General features: G+C 57.1%; 3 protein-coding genes across 15 annotated transcripts in view; 1 reads left to right on the top strand and 2 right to left on the bottom strand.

Moving 5' to 3' along the window:
* MYO9A (myosin IXA) overlaps window positions 1-1,699 on the bottom strand; it is a 181,436-nt gene extending 179,737 nt beyond the window's left edge. For 4 of the 5 annotated variants that reach the window (XM_075764809.1, XM_075764810.1, XM_075764811.1 and 1 more), the window contains exon 1: window positions 1,478-1,691. The gene's annotated coding sequence lies outside the window, so the exon portion shown is untranslated. Of the gene's footprint in view, window positions 1-1,477 lie in introns of all 5 variants that reach the window. The other variant, XM_075764813.1, reaches the window with a different exon arrangement.
* Window positions 354-7,256, top strand: SENP8 (SUMO peptidase family member, NEDD8 specific). Of its 4 annotated transcripts, none has more exons than XM_075764850.1 (2): window positions 354-472; window positions 6,544-7,256. In XM_075764850.1, exon 2 carries the CDS (start codon window positions 6,587-6,589, stop codon window positions 7,223-7,225), a length of 639 nt encoding a protein of 212 aa, XP_075620965.1. In that variant the 5' UTR covers window positions 354-472; window positions 6,544-6,586; the 3' UTR covers window positions 7,226-7,256. The 4 variants fall into 4 exon arrangements, with proteins under 4 accessions (XP_075620965.1, XP_075620961.1, XP_075620962.1 ...); XM_075764846.1 differs by lacking the exon at window positions 354-472 and adding an exon at window positions 1,830-1,939; XM_075764847.1 differs by lacking the exon at window positions 354-472 and adding an exon at window positions 1,832-1,935.
* A 3,235-nt stretch (window positions 7,257-10,491) lies between these two features.
* GRAMD2A (GRAM domain containing 2A) lies at window positions 10,492-22,166 on the bottom strand. 6 transcript variants are annotated; one of them, XM_075764594.1, is made up of 14 exons: window positions 22,101-22,166; window positions 20,987-21,362; window positions 19,071-19,132; window positions 18,244-18,357; window positions 17,584-17,641; window positions 16,212-16,284; window positions 16,019-16,122; window positions 15,165-15,263; window positions 14,116-14,187; window positions 13,105-13,167; window positions 12,378-12,534; window positions 12,020-12,119; window positions 11,810-11,917; window positions 10,492-11,527 (listed from the first exon to the last, which is right to left on the bottom strand). In XM_075764594.1, the coding sequence occupies exons 4-14, from the start codon at window positions 18,345-18,347 to the stop codon at window positions 11,524-11,526; spliced, it is 942 nt and encodes a 313-aa protein (XP_075620709.1). In that variant the 5' UTR covers window positions 18,348-18,357; window positions 19,071-19,132; window positions 20,987-21,362; window positions 22,101-22,166; the 3' UTR covers window positions 10,492-11,523. The 6 variants fall into 6 exon arrangements, with proteins under 6 accessions (XP_075620709.1, XP_075620710.1, XP_075620706.1 ...); XM_075764595.1 differs by having other exon boundaries at window positions 21,182-21,362; XM_075764591.1 differs by lacking the exon at window positions 19,071-19,132.
* Between the last annotated feature and the right edge of the window lie 46 nt (window positions 22,167-22,212).

Genomic DNA, 22,212 nt, shown 5'->3' with positions numbered 1-22,212 from the left:
CGGTAAGGTCGCGCTTAAGCATTCACAGTCCACCACCACCACCACTGTGTCCACAGAGACGAGAAGACGACGCTCCCCTGTCATTTCCTAGCGTTCCCCAGGGAAAAAAGCCGGGAAAATGCTCGAGCCGGCCAGAAACCCATTTCCCCAACTAACACCCTATTTACGAAGCGATTTATTAAAGCGCTTCGTTATCGATTTAGCAAAAAGCCGCGCTGTTTTCTCTCCCTGTAGCAGCGTTCTCCTCCTTCCTTTGCCGCTACGTGATTATTTTTTTATACGCTGATGGGCAGGGTAACGGGCGCTGCAGCGAGGGATGTGAAAGCCATGATTTCTGCTGAGCTCATGCTCCCGACTTTATTAACCTCAGCTTGATTTCAGGATATAAAAACATAAATGGAGGAGGAGGAAGCTGATGTAGAAGCAGAAGGGCGGCAAAACGCCCGGCTCTGAACTTACGGCAGGTCCTACCGTGAGTCACGTCGGAGGATTTTTTTTTCTGGGGGTGGGGGGGGGAATAAAGCAAAGGGCTGTTTTGGCTACTTTTAGGAAAATTCCAGAAAGAAATATCGACTGTTTTAACCTTTGGAGGAAGCAGCGCTCCCATAAAGGTCCAGAATGCCGGGGAATGAGCTACTGTGGTTTCAAACACTGCGTTAAAAATTAGAAATAGCTGGTTAAGACGGGGTGGGAATCGTTAACGCCACTCGCGTTCAGCGGCGTAACGGGCTGCTCTGCTGTGCCACAGACGACGGTGCCGACCGCGACCTGGTCCCGTCGCAATGCCCATCGTCGTGGTGTCGGGGCCGTTTCCCCGCTGCGGGGATGCCGCCAGCCCACGGACCCACGGGTGACACTAGAAACACTAAGGGAGGTAAAAGCTCCGCACCCCCCCCACCACACCTCCAAGGCTGTGGTGTGGGGTTTTTGTTGTTTTTTCACATCTTGCGTGTCCGACCCACCCCAAAATGGGTGTAAACTGCAGCATATCGGCACCGAGGGATTAAAAACCAGCGGCCCCGCTGCCACCCTCGGCGTTCCCACGCGTGGGGAAGCCCACGCGGGACCCGAGGACAGGACCCGGCCGCCGAGGAGCCGTCCCGCACCTTGCGCCCGCCGCTTCCCCCGGGGGTGGGGATCGGTCACGCGTGGGGCCGAAGCTCGAGCGGGGACCCAGTTATCTGTACCCGCTGCGGGAACGCGGGGCGTGGGGGGGGCGTGGGGGGGAGCCCCACGCCACCGGAGGGGACTCGCCCTCCTCCACCGAACAAAGGCTCCCGCCGGCCCCACGGCGGCACCGGGCGATGCTCCGCCGACTTCTCCTCACGCCGAGCCGGGTACGCGGCGACCCCGGCGCCGAGCAGCGGCACCGCGCCCGCCTCTCTCCCCTCACACACACCCAACCAACCCACCCACCTCAGAGACCCCCCCACCCCTCCGCCTCACCACCACCACCGCCGCCGCCGCCGCCGCTCACCTGGGTGTCGGGGCGCGGCGCATCCCTCGCCCGCCGCCGCCGCTGAGGGGAGAGGGGGGGGGGGGGTCCCACAGGGCGCTGCCGCTACTGAGGGAGGGAGGGAACGGCGGGAGAAAGGGGGGGGGGGGAGGAACGGGCGCTCCCGCCGCCGCCGCCGCCCGGGCGCTGCCCGACTGCCCGCCGCGCGCGCCTCCCTCACGCACCCGCCGCCGCCCGCGCGCCGCCGGGGGGGGGGGGGGGAGGAGGGGGGGGGGCAGACAGGCGCCCCGCCCCATCGGTCGCCCCGCCCCATCGGTCGCCCCGCCCCGCCCCTCAGGCCACGCCCTCGTTTCCGCCTCCCGCGCTTGCGCATACCCTGCGTCCGCTGGGTAGTTACGACGCGGCGCTGCCAAGCTTTACGGCAGCGCGCAGCAACCGGCCGGTACCGGCGCCGCGGAGGGCGAGCGGGCTATGAGGCGGCAGGTGAGCGGCGGGGGCGGCCGTGAGGGGAAGGCCCGGCCCGGCTGGCGTTGCCATGGCGACAGCGGTGTCGGTAGGGCCCTGGCGGTGCTTGTCGCGCAAGCCGCAGCCCTTGAGGGTCGGTGCCGGCCTTCACCGGGCCCGGAGGCTTCAAGGCGCGTTTTGAGGGAAAAATGGTTAAAATGGTTGAAATGGTTAAACGTAGAGACGCGTCACTGGGTGTCGAACCGGCTGGTCCCAGGCCGGGCCCGTGCTCCCTACCCCGGCCTTGACCCTGACCCCAGCCCGGGCGAACCCTCTGCTCTCCCCTTAATTCTCATTTCTTTCCTCAGCAGCAGCGGGACGAGCGGGATCTCTGGAATAAACTCTTTCTCAACGTCAGCGATCCATCGACGTTAGGTTTAACATCGTTTGGATGAAAGCGAGCCGAGGGGTTTCCTCAGGCGTTGACGTCATCGGTGGTTTTTCCCTCTTAAATTTAAATTTTTTCAGCCGACCCCATCCTGGGGAGCAAAACTCATTTGATGTAGTAGCTTTTGGTGTAGTTCCTCCGGGTTTTAGTTTACTCCCCCGTAAGACGGCGTCAAACAAAGCAAAGTTCCGGAGTTCGCACGTGTCCGGGTTGGAGAATTTGTCGGGGAACGGAGAGGTTTGAGCATCGTCTGCGCGTACGGGAATTATCAGTGTTTTCTTCCGACTCGCGCCTATCGAACCCGCAAAGGTTCTCGTATCGTACAGGAATTATAATCCACAGGCTACAAAGAGATTGCTTATATTTAACGAAAGAGTAGATGAGTACGCTTCTTTTCTGGCTTGGTTATTTAATTTTCCTTGGGTTTCTTCTCTGGCGCTGTTAGGAGACAAGTGCAGGGACTCAGGCCGACAAATAGAAATTCTTGCTACCATTAACAATGACGGTTATTAAGAGCACTGATGCGGTGTCTAAAAAACTGTATTTCCAGTAAAAGGGCATGGTCTGGTGGTTAAATCGTGGGGTCTTTTACCCTCGATCCTGCCAAAGACCTCAGCCAAGCTGCTGAAAACTCCTCTGTCCCTCCTACCCTTCCCCGGTAAAGTCTGAATAATTTTTGTCTTTCAGGTGGCTTTTTGTATTTACCTCCATATTCTTTAAATTTGGTACAGGAGTTTAGTGACGTGGCACCTTAAAATATTCACTCTGGATGTTCTTAGCACCTTTAATTTATAAAAATAGACCGTAAGAATCTGATTCACCTGTAATTTATGCTCGCTTTGCTCCATCGCTGCCTATTTACGCTCAATTACTCGGGAGTTTCATTCCCTGGCTCTCAAGCGCAAGGCAGCAATTACGTGCAGAAGGTAGTTGCCTTTAATGTTGTGAAAAATCATAGGTTTGGCGGGGGGGGGGGTTGGCCAAGTATTACAAAATTCAGGCTTTGCTTTGCGTCGTGGACACGAAGGAGTCCCATCAGTTTATGGATCAAACTTGCTCTAACGACGGCGGCTTATTTGTTAAATTGTTATAACTTAGAGATGAGAGAAACTTGACTTCTTGCCACGTTGCTGCAAGACGGCACCGGTTTTAAATCTATAAACGAAACGGGCGGTTTCATCTTGGTTGGCTTGATGACATTTTTTATTGAAATGCTCCTTTTCCTCTCCCCGGTGTTCTCATCTTACTGCTCGAAACGGGGCAGATGAATTTCCCTCCCAGAAGCTGAGGATTACGGAGAGCTTGCACAAATTCCAACTACTAATATGCAAATAAAACGAAGGAGCGAGACTCTTGTTGGCAACCTACAACAAATGTTCCAGGCCTGCGTCAGTATTTATTCCTATTTTTTTATGAAAACTTCTGAACAGAGTGTACCTGAGCCCTCAGGAAGCAAATCCCAGCCGCTCGCAATCCGCGTCTGGATTTCAACACCCCTTAACGTCAAAGGTGCTCAGATCCACATCCCAGCTTCTCTGCGGATTCATCTTTTGCTTTAATAGGGAGGTTCTCCTGAATGAAACCACCTCTCTGATGGCTTTTCACAGCGCCGCTACGCGTTTTCGGTCCTCGCAGCTTACCTTAAGTGGCTCTGAAAGGCGTCGGAGCCTACGAAGGGTTTTCCTTTAAGCTGCACGCGGTGAGTCATCCTGCAGAACTCACAAGCAGTTTCACAAATACCAGATGGCAGTAAAATTAAAAGTAGTAGCTAGTGGCAATTAAGCATTTGCTATAACCATTCTCCCTTCCTGACTGTAGGAAGCTGCCAAATGTTTTTTGTTGGGGTTTTTTTTCCCTTTGACTGAAAAAAAAAAACCCAAACCGTGTTTCTGCAGAGTGGAAAATTAACAGAATACAGGACACACGCTTCCTTCCCCAGCCCGTAATCCCGTTTGGATTTGAGTGGAAAGCTCTTTGCTGTATTTTGTGCATCTCTAGGAGAAGACGAAGCAGAAAAAAATACACAGTAAATGAAAATTTGGGGCATTGTACGGGCACGTGCAGAAAGTATTTCAGCAGTGACCCTGTTAAACCCGCAAACTGGTCGCTTCGAGGCTCGCGGGACGTACGGCTCTTTAAACCTTCGGCCACGCTACGGAGTTGCTGGGACTTAGTTGGGATTTTTTTTGTTTTGTTTTCACGCTGTTGCAAAGGATTTGCTCCACAAACTTGGAAATACTTTGAGCTGATTAACGTAGGAAGTGTGTCCAAATACCATTGTGTTTGGCTCAGTATAAATAACAATGACTGTTCCCCTTCCTTTCCAGTGACTCTTGCTACTTGGCATCTCTCGGATCTACCAGCCGTACACAAACAGTTATTAGCTGTTTCAAGCCCCAGATACTCTACCTCGGCCCTTCCTTCCGATGCGTTGCGCAGGCAGCATGCTTCATCCACTCTGTTATTTACAAGTCACGTGCGATGTGACCTTGCCAAGATTTTTTTAGAGATAAATGTCTCTTAATTTATGCATACCTGGCCGGGAAGGATTATTTTCATGATTCACGTTGCACCAAGAAGCACAAATCTACTTTTTCCTAACATGTAAACAATGTAACACTTGATTTTTTTTTTTTTATTTCCTCCTATCGTAACGGATAATTAATGTCTTATTTGTAGTGAATCATATTAAAGTGATCTTATCGTTATTAGTTTTCACACGGTGCCTTAAGAAATCCTGCGATGTTTTCACGCTGCGTTTTGGCACGGATGAGGAAAGGGTGAGGCCAAATCAGCTCCACGTCACCGCTGGCCCGAGCTGCGGCGTTTCTAGCCCTGTCCCGGCAAGGAGAGACGCCTCAGGGGCTAATGGCGCATCGCAGCAGCTGAGGAGCCCGGGCTAGAGGATGTGAGAGCAAAACCATGGAGGTTTTTAATCAACAGCTTCTCTTTGGGAGATCTCCTCCTAAATGCTAGCCTGACGCCAGCGAGTATTTCGCATTGTTTATTGAGTAGCACCTCCTAGCGTGCTGTGTAACCTCTTTCTTAAAACACACTTTAATCCACAGCAGCAAACGCAAGAGCTTCTGAAAAGGAAATTATACAATTGGTAGAAAGACCGGAATTAGTGGATACGTGGATAACCTGATAAACGGAGAGTAGTAGGGAGAAGTCTCGCCTGGAAGACCTGTTGAAGTCCCTCGAGTACATCCTCAAACGGATGGGTCGGGAGAACAAGGTGCTACACTTTACTTCCGATTTCCAGGCACCTTTTTAAGGATAAACAGTCCCAGATTAAGAGGGAAGAATGTAGCCTGGACAAATAATGGAGTAAAAGATCGGAAAGAGTGAGTCGGTGTGACCGCTTGCTTCTGGTCGCAGGTGGACATCACCGGTGGAAGCCCGCAGGGACCTTCACCCCTCGGCGTACCCACAAGCGCAGAGTTTTGGCAAGTTAAAACCCAAGCTAGGAACCGAGAGGTATTTTGCGGATCATCCAGCTCTGGTGGTACTTGAGTTATTGGAAATCTCTGCTGGTTAGGTAGAGAGTTGTCCTAAACGTTCCCACGGTAGGGAACTGGTTTGTTTGTCATCTTGTTTTGCTTAGTTTCTCCTTACTTGTCACCACCTTGCCTCCTGTGCTGGTGGGCCAGCAGGTTTTCCCGGAACAGGTCGTGTATCTGGCACCGAGCTGTGGCACTATCTGATAGGCGAAAGGGACCGTACGCCTGTCGGACAGCCCCCAAAAGACTTTTATTTCAGAAATACCAGTGATCCAAAGAATTACAGCGACTGGCACCGTGCAGGTGAAACACCAAAACACCGACCGACTTCTCCCAGGTCACGTCTGGTTTCTGTGCAAAGCACAGAACTGAAGGCGTGCCTGCAGTTCCCGAGCAGGAACTGCTTTGAAATCGCTTTGCTTTGAGCTTAAGATCGTAACGATAAAATGTTTTTCTAATCGGAGCCACGCACTGGTCCTAGAGCAGAACAACCCAGCTCAACCCATCGCGTGCCGCGTGTCCTCCGTCTCCTCATCTGGCAGATGGTTCGAACGCTGGTCCTTCAAATACCCGTCTGGGAAACCTGGGCTTTTTGCTCACCGAGAAGGAACTCGAGATATTTGTTGTGCTATCTCTTGCCTCAGGTGTGATCCTAATTCCTTAATTCATCTTCTGCCCTTTCTCTGTTTCAGCTTTTGAAGTCTCCTGGAGCGCTGCGGCCCCGACCTGCGCAGGATGGACCCCGTTGTTCTCAGTTACATGGACAGTTTGCTGCGGCAGTCGGACGTCGCTTTGCTGGAGCCCCCGAACTGGCTTAACGATCGCATCATCGGGTTTGCCTTCGAGTACTTCGCCAACCACCAGTTCCAAGAATTTAGTGATCAGGTTTGTTTTATCAGCCCCGAAGTGGCTCAGTTCATTAAATGTGCCCTTAGTCAGGAAGAAATAGCCATATTCCTTCAACCGCTGGATCTTCTCCACAAGAAGCTGGTGTTCTTGCCTATCAACGATAACTCCAACCAGGTCGCTGGAGGAACCCACTGGAGCTTACTGGTTTATTTCAGGGACAAAAAGTACTTCGCCCATTACGATTCCCACAGTAAATGCAATTCTGTCCACGCCAAGCAAGTGGCGGGGAAGCTGGAAGCTTTTTTGGGCAAGAGAGGGGGCAAAGCGACTTTCGTGGAGGAGAAGGCGCCCGCCCAGCAGAACAGCTATGACTGCGGGATGTACGTGATCTGCAACACGGAGGCTCTGTGTCAGGGATACTTCAGGGGTCGGCCAGAGCCTTTGCTGCAGCTCCTCACCCCCTCCTACATCACGCAGAAGAGATCGGAGTGGAAAAATCTCATCGCGAAACTGGCGCAGAAGTGAGCGAGATGCAGCTCCGGCCTTTCCCCCCCCCCCCCCAAAAAAAAACTGCCTTCCCCATCCGTGAGGCAGCACCCCCAGTGCCTGAGGGAGATGCCTATGCGCAGGATTGTCCCAAAGAAGAAGAATGTAACCCCTCCAGCATGGCTAAACCCCCCCCAAATCCCCTTTTCCCTCCTGGAAAAGCCTTAGTCCCCTCTGGAAATCGCTGGCCTTTGAAATTCTGAGGAGAAAAGTCGCTTTGCTTTCAAAGAAATCGCCTCTCCGTGGTGAATTTTTACACTAATTGCTGTGGCAAAATGGGTTGCTAAAGAGACTTCTCCACCTTTGCCCAGCAGGCAACATGCCCTCGTTAGGTGGCTTTAATTAGCTACGGGCATTGCCCTTCTGAGACAAGTTTAACAAATGCCCTTTAAAACCAAGCCCCAAAACGCTTTATCGTGGCTATTTCTAATTTGTGCCTCCTGCTAGTGCTGTAGTTGAGCAGTCTAGGATTTAGCAGCAAGGATTTGTACCCCTTAAAAACCTGATGCTGATTTGATGATGTCAAAAGACGAGACTCGAAAGGGAATGCTACAATTAATTAAAGAATTATCTTCAGATAGGCACTCCTAGGCTGTACAGCCATAGCTTTTTTTCTTTTTTTTTTTTGTCCCCCACCCCTGTTTGCTGCTATTACAAATTAAAACCTGACTCTGAACTGCTGGCAAATTAATAGGAAGCTGAGAAATCCAATCCTAGGAAAGGAAACTTGAGATGAAAAGTAACACTCACGCTTTGAAGGTTTGGGGTTTTTTTGTTCGTTATGATTTTTGGTCGTCTCCATTCAGGGAGGGTTCATCAGCGCTCCCCAACCCTCATTAGTGTTTGTACGAGGCGGTCGCTGCTTCCTCTAGCACAAAACCAGTTCTGTTACTCGAGATAAAAAAAAAAAAAACAAAACCAAACAACCACAACAGGGAGAACAAAAGGACAGAGTTTGAGGTATAAAAGCCAAAGATAACTGCGGTCTCCTTGAAACCCAAGAAATCCTTAATACGCTTCTAATCGAAACACTTTTCCTCCCGTGTTGGATGGCGGCTGGGATGTCAGAGCAGATCCTCTCCTCAAAAGACAGGCTTAGCAGCAGGGAAAATAAAAATTAAAACGAGAGGATGAGGAATAATCTCTAACCTCGTCAGAAACAAAGAGCAGGTTGCTCGGGTGGCGTCTAGCAGAGCAACCGCACCCCAGCGCACCAACTGGATCGGGGACATCCCAGTTAAATATAACCCTTGGAAAAGGAGGAAGGATTATTTTGAACCCAGAGCTTTTCCCCCCCCATCTTACTGCCAGCCCAGGAAAGTCTTAAACATCGTTTCTTGCCGAGAGGAAGGTAAGTAGCTGCAGCCCAGGCTCTCCCAAAAACACCCAACAAACACAAACAGATCCCAGAGGGGCAAAACGACGGTTGGGTCGTCCCCGTCCTTCCCAGGCTGCCCGGACGGGAGAGCAGCCCGCGGGACAGGGCATCCCTCCCTGGAAAAACCCCTTCCACCGCTCGGACAGAGCTGAAAACCCAAGAGATGGCTGAAACAAGATCAAGCCAGATCGCTGAAGGGGATTCACTTTGCACTCCATGAGGTTTTTGTCGGAGCAACGTCACTGCCGCCGCGGGAGGATGCTTTTCTCCCCGATCCAGAATAAAACTTGAACCAAATCGCGTGTTTGTCAGCATCACCTCGTCTTTTGCGCAGGTACCCGGCCGACAAGCGGTTTCCTGTTGCGGGATGGTATCGCGGCCACGATGGTCGCGACTCGGTCTCGCAGCGGCTTCTCGGCCACTGTGTGCCCTGCAGTGGGTGAAAACGAGCAGAAATGGGCTCCAGAGAGCCAGCGAGCGCAGGGACAGCTCCACCAGCACCTTGTGCGATAGTGAGGAGGCCGCATGGGCCGATTTAATCCCCTAATCCTATTTTTTAGGGGTCGATTTGGGGTGAGGAAGCAGGACAGTGGGTGCAACTGGGGGGGACTCAAGGGTGGGGGGCTGTGCTCATCCGACGGGCACCTCTCGTACCCGTGGGACAGGGCAGGACTGCCAGAACCAGCAAGGCAAGCACCCGGCAACGTTTCCTGCACCCGAGACTTTTACGTGGCGTTCCTTTACACAAAGAGAAGCAAATAAACCCACAGCAGGGCGTCGCCGTGAGAGCAAACACAGCACAGACCAGGCAGGCGAACAAATACCGCCTGGAAAACAAAACCGGAGCCTCGCAACTGGCTCCTGGCAGCAGGGGACACACACCCCCCCCTAAAAAAAACCCACACTGAGCTCCTCCAAACCTCCTCGGCGTCAGCCAGCTGCGCCCACAGGCTGTCCCAGCGCTGGCTTCAAGCAAAGAGCCGTGAGAAGAGCCGAGGTGGCCGTCGCCACCATCGCGCGCCTGGCCCCGGGCTCGGCACGGGGACAAGGGACCCGATACGCTCGCTTTGTATCGGGTGCTGCGAAGCACCCGAAAGAAAAACAACCCACCAGGCTGGGTGCACGAGACCAAAATAACCCTAATCCGAAATCTCTGAACCTCATTTCTGGGGCCACGAGCCCCACTTTGACGTTGAACCCGTTGAGCACCAACTTGGTTTTAGGAAAAAAAACCCAAACCAACCCCAAACCCATGCCAGCAGCCGCACGGGGTGCTCGGGGAGGAGGAGGAGGAAGGAGGAAGGCTCACCCTGCACACCCCAGCGGGATGCACCTGCAGCTCGGCACCCTCCCCAGGGTGTCCCCAGGGTGGCCCTGCCACCACCTCGAGTGTCACATCGCACGGTCTCTGCTGCCATCTAGTGAAAACAACCTCCCCGTCCCCCTACACCCGGAGCATCCCTGGCCCTGGGTGTCCCCCCAAAAGCCACCCCGGTCCCCCTGCCCCAGCCAGGGCTGCACCCCCAGACTGCTGTACCCCCACCTTCCCCGGCACGGCCGGGGTGACACGCAGGGTTCCCTGGTGCCGAGAAACGATGCCGAGCACCCACCAGCATCCCGGCAGCGCTGGACCACGCAGCATCCCTCCTGTCCTGCGACATTAGGGGCTGCACAGCCTCAGCGCTGTCCCAAAGGGGGAACAAGGCAAAGCCACCCGTCCCCCAAAACCCACGCGAGGAGGGGGCTGTCCCCATGTAATCCACGCGGCCAATGAAGGGGCACCGGGACAGCCCAGATTCCGGGGTACTCCAATTTCAGGGCTCGCAGGCTGGCACCGCCGCAAGGATGCCGGCAGCAGACGGGGGTGTACTAGAAAATCCTGGTTTTATTTTCATTTAAAAACCATTCCGAGCCTGGAGTGAGCTCCGAGCTCTTCCCCAGGGCGCGGGGATTTGGCCCAATCAGCACTTGTAGTTCCCAAAAAATAGGAAAGAAAATCAAAATAAATCGCACAGGTATCACCTGCCGCTCCAGCGCGCTCCCGGGGCAGGCTGCGGGATAAATCCCGCAGGACTCGGCTCTGCGCGGTGACGAGGTTAACACGAACCGGGGCACAGACGCGTTCATCGGTGCCAGCCACGGGCTCCCTTCGGGACGTCTTAACGAGACGAGCAGGGTTAACGAAGCCTTGGTCCGGCATTGTCCCCAGCGAGGACGCCTGGTCTGAGGGGAGGGGGGGGGACACCCTAAAGTGCTTCGCAGGGACACACACGCACACATGCACGCACCCCGAGATGCCCCGCTGCTCCAGGAGAGACGGGCTGGGGACTGGTACAGAGCCCAGCAGAGAAAGAGGGGCCCTGGATTGTACCCCCACCCTTGGGTGCTGGGATGGCCCACAGGGCTGGTGGCCCCTTTTCTCCCTGTAGACCCCCGGGGTCTGAGCACAGCCAGGGGGTACAGAGATGGGGACGAACAGGCTGGTTCAGCCCAGAGCCGCTGCCCGGGCTGCACCCAGAGCAGCAGCAGCAACTCATCCACCTTTTTGGGAGTTCTCGGTAAACCTAAAGTCATCTTTTAACAAGAAAAATCCAAGTCTGGAATAAAAACCGATGCCAGTTTTAGCAGCAAGGGGAGGTCCAAGTGCTCGGCAGCCCCGAGCCGTTGTCCGGTGCTATGGTGCAGCGGCGTCCCGGGGAGAAAACAGGTTTCTAGTGGGACAGGGAGTTGGCACCGGCGGCTGTGAGCCGGCCGGGCGGTCCCGCCGGGAGCGGGTGCCAGTAGGAAGAGAGAAGATACTTGGTCCCATTTTACCGGCCGAGGAAAAGCCGGGCCATGTGCAACGGCCACGGGATCCACCGTCTCAGCATCCGTTCTCAGCCAGCGCTGGGGGTAATGGTCACCTGCGAGCGGAGAGCGGGTTGAGACGGGGTGAGCAGCCACGGGGGCACCGTACCGCAGGCCCCAATGTCCCATGTCCCCAACCCAAGGGAATCCTCTCCTGTCCATCCCTTGCTGATGCCCGTGGTCGCGTTAGCCCCAGGGAACGGCCCAGCTCCGCCGAGATGCCCTGGTGCTTCCTAAAACTGAGGAACCAGCCCCAAATCCGCAAGGAAACCTCTTCCCCAAGGTGAAAGCCTTGGGCGTGACCCACTTGCCCCGAAGCGTCCCCGAGGGTCCCTCACCTCCTGTGCCCACGGGAGAGGTAGTCCCGGTTCAGAGAGCAGAGCTGCTGCTCCAGACGGAAGATGCGAAACGCCAGGTACGAGGAGGACACGACCAGGAGGCAGATGCTGGGAGCAAAGGAACGCACACAAACGCTCAGCGGCCGGTGGTCAAAGACAGACGCTCCCGGCGTAGCTTCCCCGTGCCGCAGCCGCCCTCAACACACTTACAGCACGATGAAGATCTTCAGGAGCTGGTAGTCGGAAGGTCGTAGCTCCGCCACGCAGCTCTGCTCCACCTCCAGCTCCTCCTCGGTGTTTATTGCACTTTCTGAAACGCGAGCAAAGAATCAGCAACCGGGAACCTTCAAGCATCAAATATTCCTCCCTCACGGGCTAACGCTGTTACAAGTACACACAGAAGGCTCAGACCCCGCAGGCAGGACACCCCATCACCGACTCCCAGCCTCAACCCTGCTCGTCTGCAAGGCAGAAATCCCTTCCACGAGGGCGGAGGATGGATGAACACGTATTTACGGAGGTTTATGCCCAGCACAGTGTGCGGGACAGGGTCGGACGCAGCCCTCACCTGAAACCAGGGGCTCCTCGGAGGTGAAGGAGCTCTCCTTGGCGCTCAGGCTGCTGACGGAGGTCCGGTGGATGCACTGGTAGTCGGCGTCCGGCAGAGACAGTGACAGCGAGGCGGGTGACACCTTCCTCCACTTGCCCTCGGGGACGATCACCTCCTGCGGGAACAGCCCCGGGGTGAGCCGTGCCACCGGCGGCAGTTTCTCCTGTGAAACCGGCAGCACCGAGGACGCTGCGGGGCCAGATTCGGACTCGAACCTTACGACATCTCCATCGACCACCAAAACATCATCCTACAGGGGAGCTGGTCCTCCACAACAGCCCCATGGGGACGCAGGATCCATAGAAAGGACCAGCCAACGCACCCCACGCCTGCCCCGAATACTGATCGCTGCCACCGGCCCACAAAGGCCACCCCGATTGTCACCTCCTGCACCCAGCCTGATGCACAGGGCCACCAGCCCACGGGAGGACACCCTGCTCAGCATCCCCGCGTGGCCTGGGGGCAACACCGACGGCTTCGTGACCGAGCGGAGGCAGGGAGAGGCCACCCAAGAGCATTTCACGGTGAGGACAGATCCCGTCGGCCGGGGACGCAGCCACCGCGGGCAGAGCCGAGCCCTGCCGCGCTCCAAAGGCGGAAGGATGCGATCCCTCGCGCTCCCCTGGTCACGCGGAGGTGAGTTCATGGGGGTCCTTCCCCCTCCCAGAGCTGCCCTGAGCCTCACCAGTGACACGGCATCGGGCTCCTCCGTCAGCTCCTTCAAACTCAAGCTCTTCTTACTGGAAACCTGGAGGGGAAAAAAAAGAAAACAAAACAGGCATTATGGCGCTGCCTCTCCCTGCTTCAACCCAAGCCAGAAAATTGAATTTTGATGTTTCTGGTGAGTCTATGAAGAGCAGCTGCTTAAAAATTTTCAAGCGTGGGGATTTTGGGGCCAAAGAAAAGCAGCCGGTGGTGGACAGGGCACCCCATCGCTGCTTCCCCGTGCCGATAAATAACCCCACAGGGCCACGGCTGAGCCGAGGGCTCCTGCACAAGTCTCAGCTCCCAGCAGAAGGGATAAACCATTAAGGGGGAGAAGAAAAAAAGGGACTATCTGGGCAGAGCACAGCATATTTCAAAGAATAAATTCTCCAGTTCATCAAGGGGGCTGAGTCACCCAAATCACTGCCCCGGCACAGCCGGCAGCCACCCTTCCGGGCGGGGAAGGGCTCCGGCACCGCTTCCCACGTGCTTCAAAGGCAGGGAGAAGAAAAGGTCCCGGCAACCCTCCTCTCTAGCTTGAGGACTGATGGATTTCTTCCATCCTCGGGCTTTTTAATTCAGGTTTTTTTGTTTGTTTTTTTTTTTTACTTCGTACCATTTTTCCTCCCCTTAAAATTTTAGATCTGGGGAAAAGGCAGTGATGCGCAGAGTGGCAGAACTCGTATTACTACCGGATTATAAATAATTCACATACACGCCCTGGGAGAGAGCAGAAACTCCCGGCTCTGCCTCTGTCATCTGTGACCCAGAAAAGGCCACCGGCAGCTCACGGGGACAGGACGTGCCCACGGCACGGCTCCTGCCCCTCTTCCCGTCCCTTGTTGCAGAGCCAGGATGCCAAGAAGAGGCGGCAGGGCACCAGGGAGGGCTCTGGGAGTGGTCAAAACCTTCATGGAGACAGTGAAGAGCTTTGCTCGGCAAGATGCAGCCCAAAGGGAGCTCGTGGCTAGCGAAAAGCCGTCGGCCGTACCTGCAGGTGCGTGCAGACTCTCCTCAGGACGTCGTAGACGCTGTCGCGCGAGATGAGGGACACGAAGATGTACTGCAAGAGAAAGAGAGAAGCTGCCGGGAGAGATTCCCCTCCATCCCGAGTCCAGTTCCCCCACAGGCAGGGGACAGGCAGAGACGTCCTGCCCTTGAATTTCCCCTCCTTCGGGAGCTGCATCCCTCCCTGCAGAGTTTCCCCGCTGCTATTTTTACAGCCTGCTAAATCTTGGACCAGATTTTTTTGGGGCCGGTTTCGCTCAGCTGCTGTCCCCATGGGGCCTCCCGCCCTCAGCCCAGAGGGGACACGGCAGCAAACGGAGCCGGGAGGAGCAAAACTGTCCCCGTGGATCAGCACGAGGGGACATGGGGCAGTGCTCGCCTTGCCCACGCAGAGCCCACGCGATACACGGAACAGCCTTGCAACCGGATCGCTTTGAACACCCAAATCCTGCTCTGTCCCACCCCCCCGCTAAAACCCCGCAGGAATAATCCCTCCCAAAATCCAGCAGGAATAACCCCCTCCCCTGGGAGGGGACGGGCATCGCACACTGCCACAAGCGGCAGCCGGGCAGGCGAGGACTCGGACACACCAAGCAGGACTACGTCAGCTCACTGCAGTCAGCGACACCCAACGTGATTTAAAAACTGGAAATCCATCTCCTTAACAAAGTTTTCCACCAGCTGGGGTTAAATCCTGGCCCAAACCCTTCCCCTGCTTGCGTTTAAGGAGTTTAAAGGTTTTATCTGAGCCCGGCAGGGACTCGTTAGGCTCGGCCGAGTTTCACTTGGGCTTCACTTTGCCCAGAAACAAAGTGAAACTCAGAAACAAAAGCAAAGTCGCAGTGTTTGCCCTGGCCGGCTGCCAGCACAGAGAGCCACGCTCACTTCCCAACCGGCCTCCGCTTTCAGCCGGAGACAGAAATCGCTTCGTTCCCTCCTCTCAAATCACACCCGACTCGCATCAGGGCATCCCCCGGCTGCGGTTTTGCCGCGACGAGGCCGGGTACCGATGCTCGAATCGCCGGCGGTTACCTTTCTGCTGGCGTTGGTGGTGATGGCCAAGCCGTTGGGTAGCAGCCGAGCCGTCTTGTGCTTTTTTATCAGCTGTACGGAGACCACCGGGATCACAACCTGGAGGGCAAAAAAGACACGGGGACGGGCACGGCGAGAGCTCAGGGAGTTTCTTTCGCAAGGAGGAGATTTAACGCACGTCGTAATTACGCCCCAAGCAGAGCAGCGACGCGGGGACTCGGCGTTTCAGCGAGACAGCTTGGTTTTATTAAAGGTCGCGGCACCCCCTGCATTAATCTTGGCTCGAAGGCGGTTTCTACTCGATCAGAACGGCAAGAATCACAGGGAAAGCATCGTTCGGCGAGTCTCCCCAAGACCCACCACAAGAGAGCCCCTGCAAACCCGGGGAGGGTTAAAAAATAAGGCAGGATGTAATTTATGGCAGGATAACTTCATTGAAATCCTGTAATTCCATCAGATATTTGTTTAAAGCGGCTGATATAAATAATTCAGTTCTTCAGCCCAGTTTTTAAAGGAAGTCGTCTCTCCCCAAGATCCCCGTCAGCCACAAGAATAACGGGGGAAAACATCAGATTGTAAATCAAGAAGAAAAGCCAAGAGAGATTCAAATCTCTCCCCCCCCGCCTCCGAAACCTTTGATCTTCCTTCAGACGCTGTTGCGGCTTGTAGGAGGTTTTGCATCAGGGAATTTTAAACCAAGCCAATATTTGGTTTCCCCAGCCGCGCTCCCCTTCGCATCGGAGGCTTTTGACAGCGATTTTGGTGGTATTTGGGTGCAGGAGGGGATAAGCGGGCTGCGGCGTGGCCTGCGCTACGAGCCCTACGGGACTGGGGTGGGCTGGCCCCCACATTACCTTAATGTCCTTCCCGAAAAGGTTTGCGTAGAAGCAGAGCCAGTTTGGGGAGATGTAAAGCCTTCCCTGGATGAGGATGTCTCTCTGGAGGGCGCAGGAACAAACTGCAACGCAGAGAGAAGGGCATGGCAGATCCGTTTGCCGGATCCTGCCGTTCGTCCCCCCCGTGCCCGTTGCTCGCCGTGCCACCCACCTTTCAGCACGCTCTCCTCCGTCGGGATGTCCTTGAACAGCTTGTGGTACTGGGAGTTGTACTTGCTAGCAGCCTGAAAACAAAGCAGAGCAAAGTTATCCGGTGACCTTGCCGATAAGAAGACCCAAAAAAAAAAAACCAACCCCAAAAACAAAAAAAACACCCTCCTGCAAAAAAATTCCCTCTCCCCGCACCCGGGACCAGCGCAGCGGGGTCCCGCTGGGCTGGGGACAGCGGGGACGAAGGGCCAGAGGAGGGTTGGATGATCCAGCTCCCAGAAAATGCTGTGCCATCCTCCCAAATAAACATTTCCCCTAATATCTAGAGTTTATCCAAGGAGGCTGAGCCTCCGCGAGGAGCTTGTTTTTCCCCGGGCTCATCCGCAGGCAATTTATTTTGCCCAGCGGTTTCTCTCCTCCTCCTCGAGCTCTTCCCTTATTCGGGGCACGGTGACAACACTCGCTTTGCGCCCATCGCGCCGCGCCATCCAGCTATTTATATTCCCGGTGTCTCTTCAAAGCCTGTCGGCAGCCGCGGCGGGAGGCTCCGCAAGTTCGCCCTTAAATAATTCCGTACAGAAGCAGTTCAATGCTTTGCGTTAAATCTGCTCGATTAGTCCCGTAAGGCAGCGCAGGCAGATTTGTGCCCCCTTGTCCCGGAGCAGGCAGCGCCCCGGATCTCGGGGTGCTCCCCGGGGACACGGCTGTCCCCGCAGCGGTGACGGCTGCCACCCAAAATCCAAGGGATGAGATGTTTTGCTGGGATACGGAGAGATCCGGCACAGCTCGAAGGGCCGTGGGGCAGCAAGGCAGTTTTGTGGGCAGCACCGCAGGCAGAGCCCTCCTGCCCGCGGCAACAAGGTCACCTTTGCTCCGCGCACCTTGTCACCGGATGAGCCGGGCCTAAGAGGATCAAGACTCAGCATCACCTGGGGTCGGCTTAGATGCCCCGCCCCGGAGCAACGCCAGGATGGCGGGGGGTGCCGGTGGGAGCGTTTCAGGGGGACACGGGGAGGAGACTGTGGCATCGCCACCTCAAAACACCCCACGGTCCCAGCGCAAACCTGTTGCCAACCCCGTAACCCTCCCGGATGCCTCTGAAGCCTCGGCAAAATGTTTTTCTCCTCCATCTTCTTCACGGGAAAAGGCAAAACGCCTCGTCCCTCCGCTCCTTCCTCTTCCAGAGCGTCTCTTGTTTGTAGACGGACTGAAAAGCCCCACTTTAGGCACGATTTGAACAACCAAAAAAGGTTCGAACGGGTAAGAACGGAGCTGCTTCAGCTCCCGCAGCCCCCGTTTGAGACCCTGGGTGGGTTCCTCCCGGGTCAGGCTACAATGAACCAGCTCGTTCGCTCACGAGGCTGAAGACTTACCACTTCCCGGTGGCATTTCTTGATGCCTTCATCCTTCAGGGCTTCGTTCAGGTGGAGGCTGGAAGGACAAAAATAATAATACTCAGGGTAAGTGAAGAGCCTTCACTTACTGTGTAAGTGTGCTGCAGGAAGAGCCACGGCAAGATGCAGAGGATTGAAGAGAGACCCTGGGAAGCCGCATTTCGGATGTCTCGGTGATTTATCGTAGCATCTGGTATTGCTGAGGTGAAATAATGGAGCCCAGAGCTGCCCCCGGTGAGAAGCCGGCGAGGGGCAGCTTGGGCCGAGTTCAAGGTTTCCCCAGGGAAAGCACAAATGGGAATTCAGGAACGTGCCGGGGCAGGAGGACGGAATCGGCTTTGGCCGTGCGTCCATCACGCGGGCACATGAAAGGAGAAACCAGAGACAGTGAAATCCTCCCAAAAACCTCAGCAGCGGGACTCCCGTTCCCTTCCCCAAACCCCTCTCCCCTCCCTGCTTTTATAGACCTTAATATTTGAGGCCGAAAACAAAGAGGGGACCCCCCCGCGCCCGCTCCCACCCGTCAGATTGCGTTTTGGGGGCTCGGAAACAGCGGGGATGCCGCTGGAGGTGGTAACAGGAGGAGAAAAAAAAAAAGAGCAAATACTCCTGGGACCCCGCGGTGACGCTGCCCCTCACCTGCTGTCGAGGGAATCCAAACTCTTCTCCTTGTGCGATGCCTCCAGTTTCTCACGGCCGTGCATGGGCTCGGGGCTCTTCAGGGGAGCTGCTTTTTCATGCATCGGTTTGGCGCTGCAAGGAGAAGCCCGTTAGCCCCGGAGGGGAAGGGAAAGAGGGGAGAGAGGCGTTTCAGAGCTGTAAATCCATTCCCTTCGATCCCCGTCGGCACAGAGACGCTCATATCTCTGCCGCTCAAGGACAGTAAGGATATTTCTGCGACTTCTCAAATCACGCAGGAAAAAAAAAAAAAAAAAGAAAAAGGGGCATTTCTTGCCAGGAACTCCCTGGCGCTTACCACCTCCCTCCGCGCTGCCTCGGATAACACCCTCCAAAGCAGAGACTCTTCCCAGACCGCGGTGCTCAAGAGATGGAGGTTGGGATGGGAAAAGCACAAGTCTACGGAACTCCCTGGGGCGACGGAGATTTTGGCCAGCGAGGGCCAGGGTCTGCTCCTCCGGGTCAGCAAAACATCATCTTCCCAGGGCAGAGGCCCCAACTCCCTCCTTTAACTGCTCCCCTCTCGTTCAAGCCCGTTATTTACTATCATGAGTTTTATCAGAGGCGCTTATCTGCTACGACAGGTAAAGCAAACATGCTCCTAGCGCCGTGCACGGGAGGTTATCACCCGGCGGGCCAGAAAGGCGACACTTCCGCCCCCGGCAAACCGCAACTGGAGATTGCCATGCTGCGGCGCTTCTGGCACCGAAAGCCAAAGCAGAGCACGATCCCAGGGGACCCACACCGCAGCCTTGATCCACGATTACCCGGTGCACGCTGAGGCTCACCGGCAGGGATGCAATGATACAGGCTCCGGCAGCGCAGCAGAGCCGGCAAGAAGTCACCAGACCTACAGGGAGGAAATTATTCACGGGAAAAGAGCTCGGCTCAACGGGCAGCGGGTGATGCCGGAGCAGGTGGGGGACAGGCAGGACGGCAGCGAGCAGGATAAGCGCCAGCAGGCAGGACGAGCACAGAGCTGGAGAGCGTCCCGGTGCCCGCAGGGACAATGCCGTGGCGGTGCAGCAGAGCCCAGGCGGAGAAGCCATCCCAAACCGCTTCCTAAATAAAAAGAGGGGCTCTTGTGCTGCCCCATGTTTCCCTGCTCCCGCTCCGAGGGGTTTATCCAAAGGGAAACCCATCTAAATAATCCCCTATGGGCTTGGGGAGAGCCAGGATGGCGGTGCTGCACCCCAACACCTGTCACCCAAACGGCCCGAGAGCCGAAGCCGCGTGAGCCCCCGTGTTCCCGCAGCCTCGAGGGCCCGACCGAAACGCTGTCCCGATGCGATGGAGCCGGGCTGAATCCCGGCCGGAGGCACGGGGGACGCTCCCTCAAGACGCAGCACGTGCGCGGGGCTGCAGAAAAACCGAACGCAAGTCACTGGTGCCGTGAAGTCACGACTGGCTTGGGAACGAGCTCCTGGATCCCGGAAAAACAAAGCGAACGAGCTGCCCGCACGGTCGGAGAGCCCGAGCATTGCGGGGATGGGATGAACACACCGAGGTTGTGGGGTTTTTTTTAGAAGTTCAGGTCAAAGTGAAGGGAGGCTCTACTGACAAAAAGCACCAAAATAACATCCCTTAGTATCATACCGAAAGGCTTTTTCCCTGCCTGATTCCTCAGACACCCCGTGCCTTCGGGACAGGCAGCCCTGCGCCACAAACACCCTCTGCCAGGTGATGCCACGCTGCCCTGAAGCCGAAACTCGCATCATGGAGGCACCGGAGCCTTCCCCTCCCTTGCCTCCGTGCTGGAAAAGGAGCTCCGACCCACTCCAGAGCCTCCCTCTCCAGAGCTCAGCCCGCTCCGGCTTCCCCCACATCATCCCTTAAATCCCCAAGCAGTTGTGCCGCTTAATCCAGGCAAGCGGATTTAGCCCTAACCGGGGCTGAATCCGAGGGGCACCGCGCAGGGGACGGGCACCCACTGCCTGAGATGTGGGCATGGAGGAAACACCCGTCCCCGAAGTCACCAAACACACAGAAATCCCCCCAAATGAGAAGAGCCAGAGGCTGGAGAGCACTTGGAAGCGCTGCACGGTCCCATCCCGGTTTTCTTTCCCTCTCATGGTCACCACCAGGGAGAAGTCCCAGGTCAGACAGTCCCCGGACACAGCGCTGACACCGCGCTGCTCCAGGGAGGGTCTGGGGGCTGCGAGGAGCATCCTCATCCCCAGCGGTTGCCTGGTCTCCCCTCCCCAGATCTCGCTCCGTCCCGGCTCCCAGCTGCGGCAGGGACAGAGATCCGGAGCACAGGATAAGATAAGGTTGGGCTCCAGGCACAGCTGACAGAGATATCTCCCTGCCAAGAGCCGCTTCCAGCGCCAGCACAGGGAGGAAAACACTCTCTAGCAGCTCATACCATCACCCTCCTCAAGGAATTTTTTTAGCAGGAAGCTGCTCCTGCAGGAAAATCACCACACCAAGCATCCCAAACTACAAGCAGAGCAAGAACAGGCGGAACACAGAGCCCCTGAGATGAGGGAGAGCGGGCGAGCGCAGGAGTTCCCGGCAAAGGGAAAACATTGCCGGTGACTGCCTACCCCCTGTCCACTGTAGCGGCGCTGACACCCCCCTCCCTTCCCACACAGGCTCCCCGAGATCCCCAGCTCGCCTCCCGGGCTGTGGCTTTGCCAGGCGAAGCCCAGAGCTTCTCCCTCCCCCCCCCCGCCCCAAGATATCGGAATCTCCCTTCTCTTACGCAGCGCTGGGATCCGGCCTGGAAACGGTCCGGCGTAAGCCCCTCCGTCGGCGTTTGATTTTCGCTGGATCCCTTCCCTGCTACCGGTGCGAGCGAGGGTGAAGCGGGCAGCGGAGGCAGGAGAGCCAAGGATTTCGCCTCCCGAAAAAAAAAAAGAAAACCCAAAACCAAAAACCCAACTAAAACCAAACAAACGAGGATCTGAGCTGGAGGGAGGCACTTGCGGCTGGGCTGCCTCGGCCCGAGTGAGCCCGGGCGGGATCCGGCGAGCTGCCCTTGTTCCCGGCTTTCAAGGTCATTTCAATCCCGTGTGTTGGCTGCTGGAGCGGAGCCACCGCCGGGGATGCTGGAGGGGAGCGGCCGGTCCCGGGCGGCGCTGTCAGGAGAGAGGCAGGAGGTCAAGGAGAGGAGGGAAGAGACGGAGCCGTCCGCGTCCCCTCAGGTCCCCGCGCCCCGGGCAGCCTCCCTCGATACCCCCCCCCCCGGGGTCCCGTCCCGCCCCGGGGAACCGCCTGTCCCTGGGGGCCCCACGCCCGGCGGGTCGCAGCGGGGGGTGAGAGCCAAGGCCTCGGTCCCTGCGGGTCCCGGGATACTGGTTTTTACCGGGCGCAGCGCTACGGGGAGGGCCCGGCCTCGGGCCCTTCACGGCCCCGGTGAGGCGCGGAGGGGGGAGGCGAGACGGGACGATGGGCCGGGGGAGCTCGGTGCCTGTGTCCCCCCCGCCCCCGAGCACCGAGCCACGCCGGGGGCCGCGGCGAGGAGCGGCCGGAGCAGCCCTCGGGGCCAGTTCCCGGTCTCCGAGCCTCCGCTCAGGACGGCTGCTGGGACGGGCGGCGGCGGGACCCCCGGGCTCGGTTCGTCCCCTCAGGCAGAGAAGGAGACGGGGGGGGGGGCGGGGAACGACACCCTCGGTGTTTCCGCGCTCCCCTCACAGTGCGACGCCGCGGCAGCCGGCCGGGGGCAGGCCGAGGGCTGGCAGCGGGCTCCTCGGCGACGCGCCCCGCGGCTCCCGGCCGCCCCCCCCCCCCCCCCCCCCCGGGACCGCTGCGGCTGCCGGTAGCCGCGTCCGTCTCCCCCCGCCCGGGCCCCCCCCCCCCCCGCCGCCCGCCCCTACCTCCGCGGCGGCCCCGCGCTGCCCGGCGCCGTCATGCCCCGCGCGCCCAACCTCCTCACGGCGCCCAGGCGCCCGCCCATTGGCCACCCGCCGCCACGCCCGCCCCCGCCGC

This window comes from Balearica regulorum, chromosome 12 (assembly GCF_011004875.1).
Source record: "Balearica regulorum gibbericeps isolate bBalReg1 chromosome 12, bBalReg1.pri, whole genome shotgun sequence".
Classification (NCBI taxonomy): Eukaryota; Metazoa; Chordata; class Aves; order Gruiformes; family Gruidae; genus Balearica; species Balearica regulorum.
Note: the sequence above shows the minus strand (reverse complement) of the source record. Positions and strands in the feature narration are given on the sequence as shown.

Coding starts and splice junctions, on each gene's coding strand:
- GRAMD2A (XM_075764594.1), bottom strand. CDS start 18,347: ATGCATGAAAAAGCAGCTCCCCTGAAGAGCCCCGAGCCCATGCACGGC. Junction 13,168..14,115: donor GAGTCTGCACGCACCTGCAG/GTACGGCCGACG, acceptor TTTCCCCTCCAG/GTTTCCAGTAAGAAGAGCTT. Junction 12,535..13,104: donor AGCCCGATGCCGTGTCACTG/GTGAGGCTCAGG, acceptor CTGTTCCCGCAG/GAGGTGATCGTCCCCGAGGG.
- SENP8 (XM_075764850.1), top strand. CDS start 6,587: ATGGACCCCGTTGTTCTCAGTTACATGGACAGTTTGCTGCGGCAGTCG.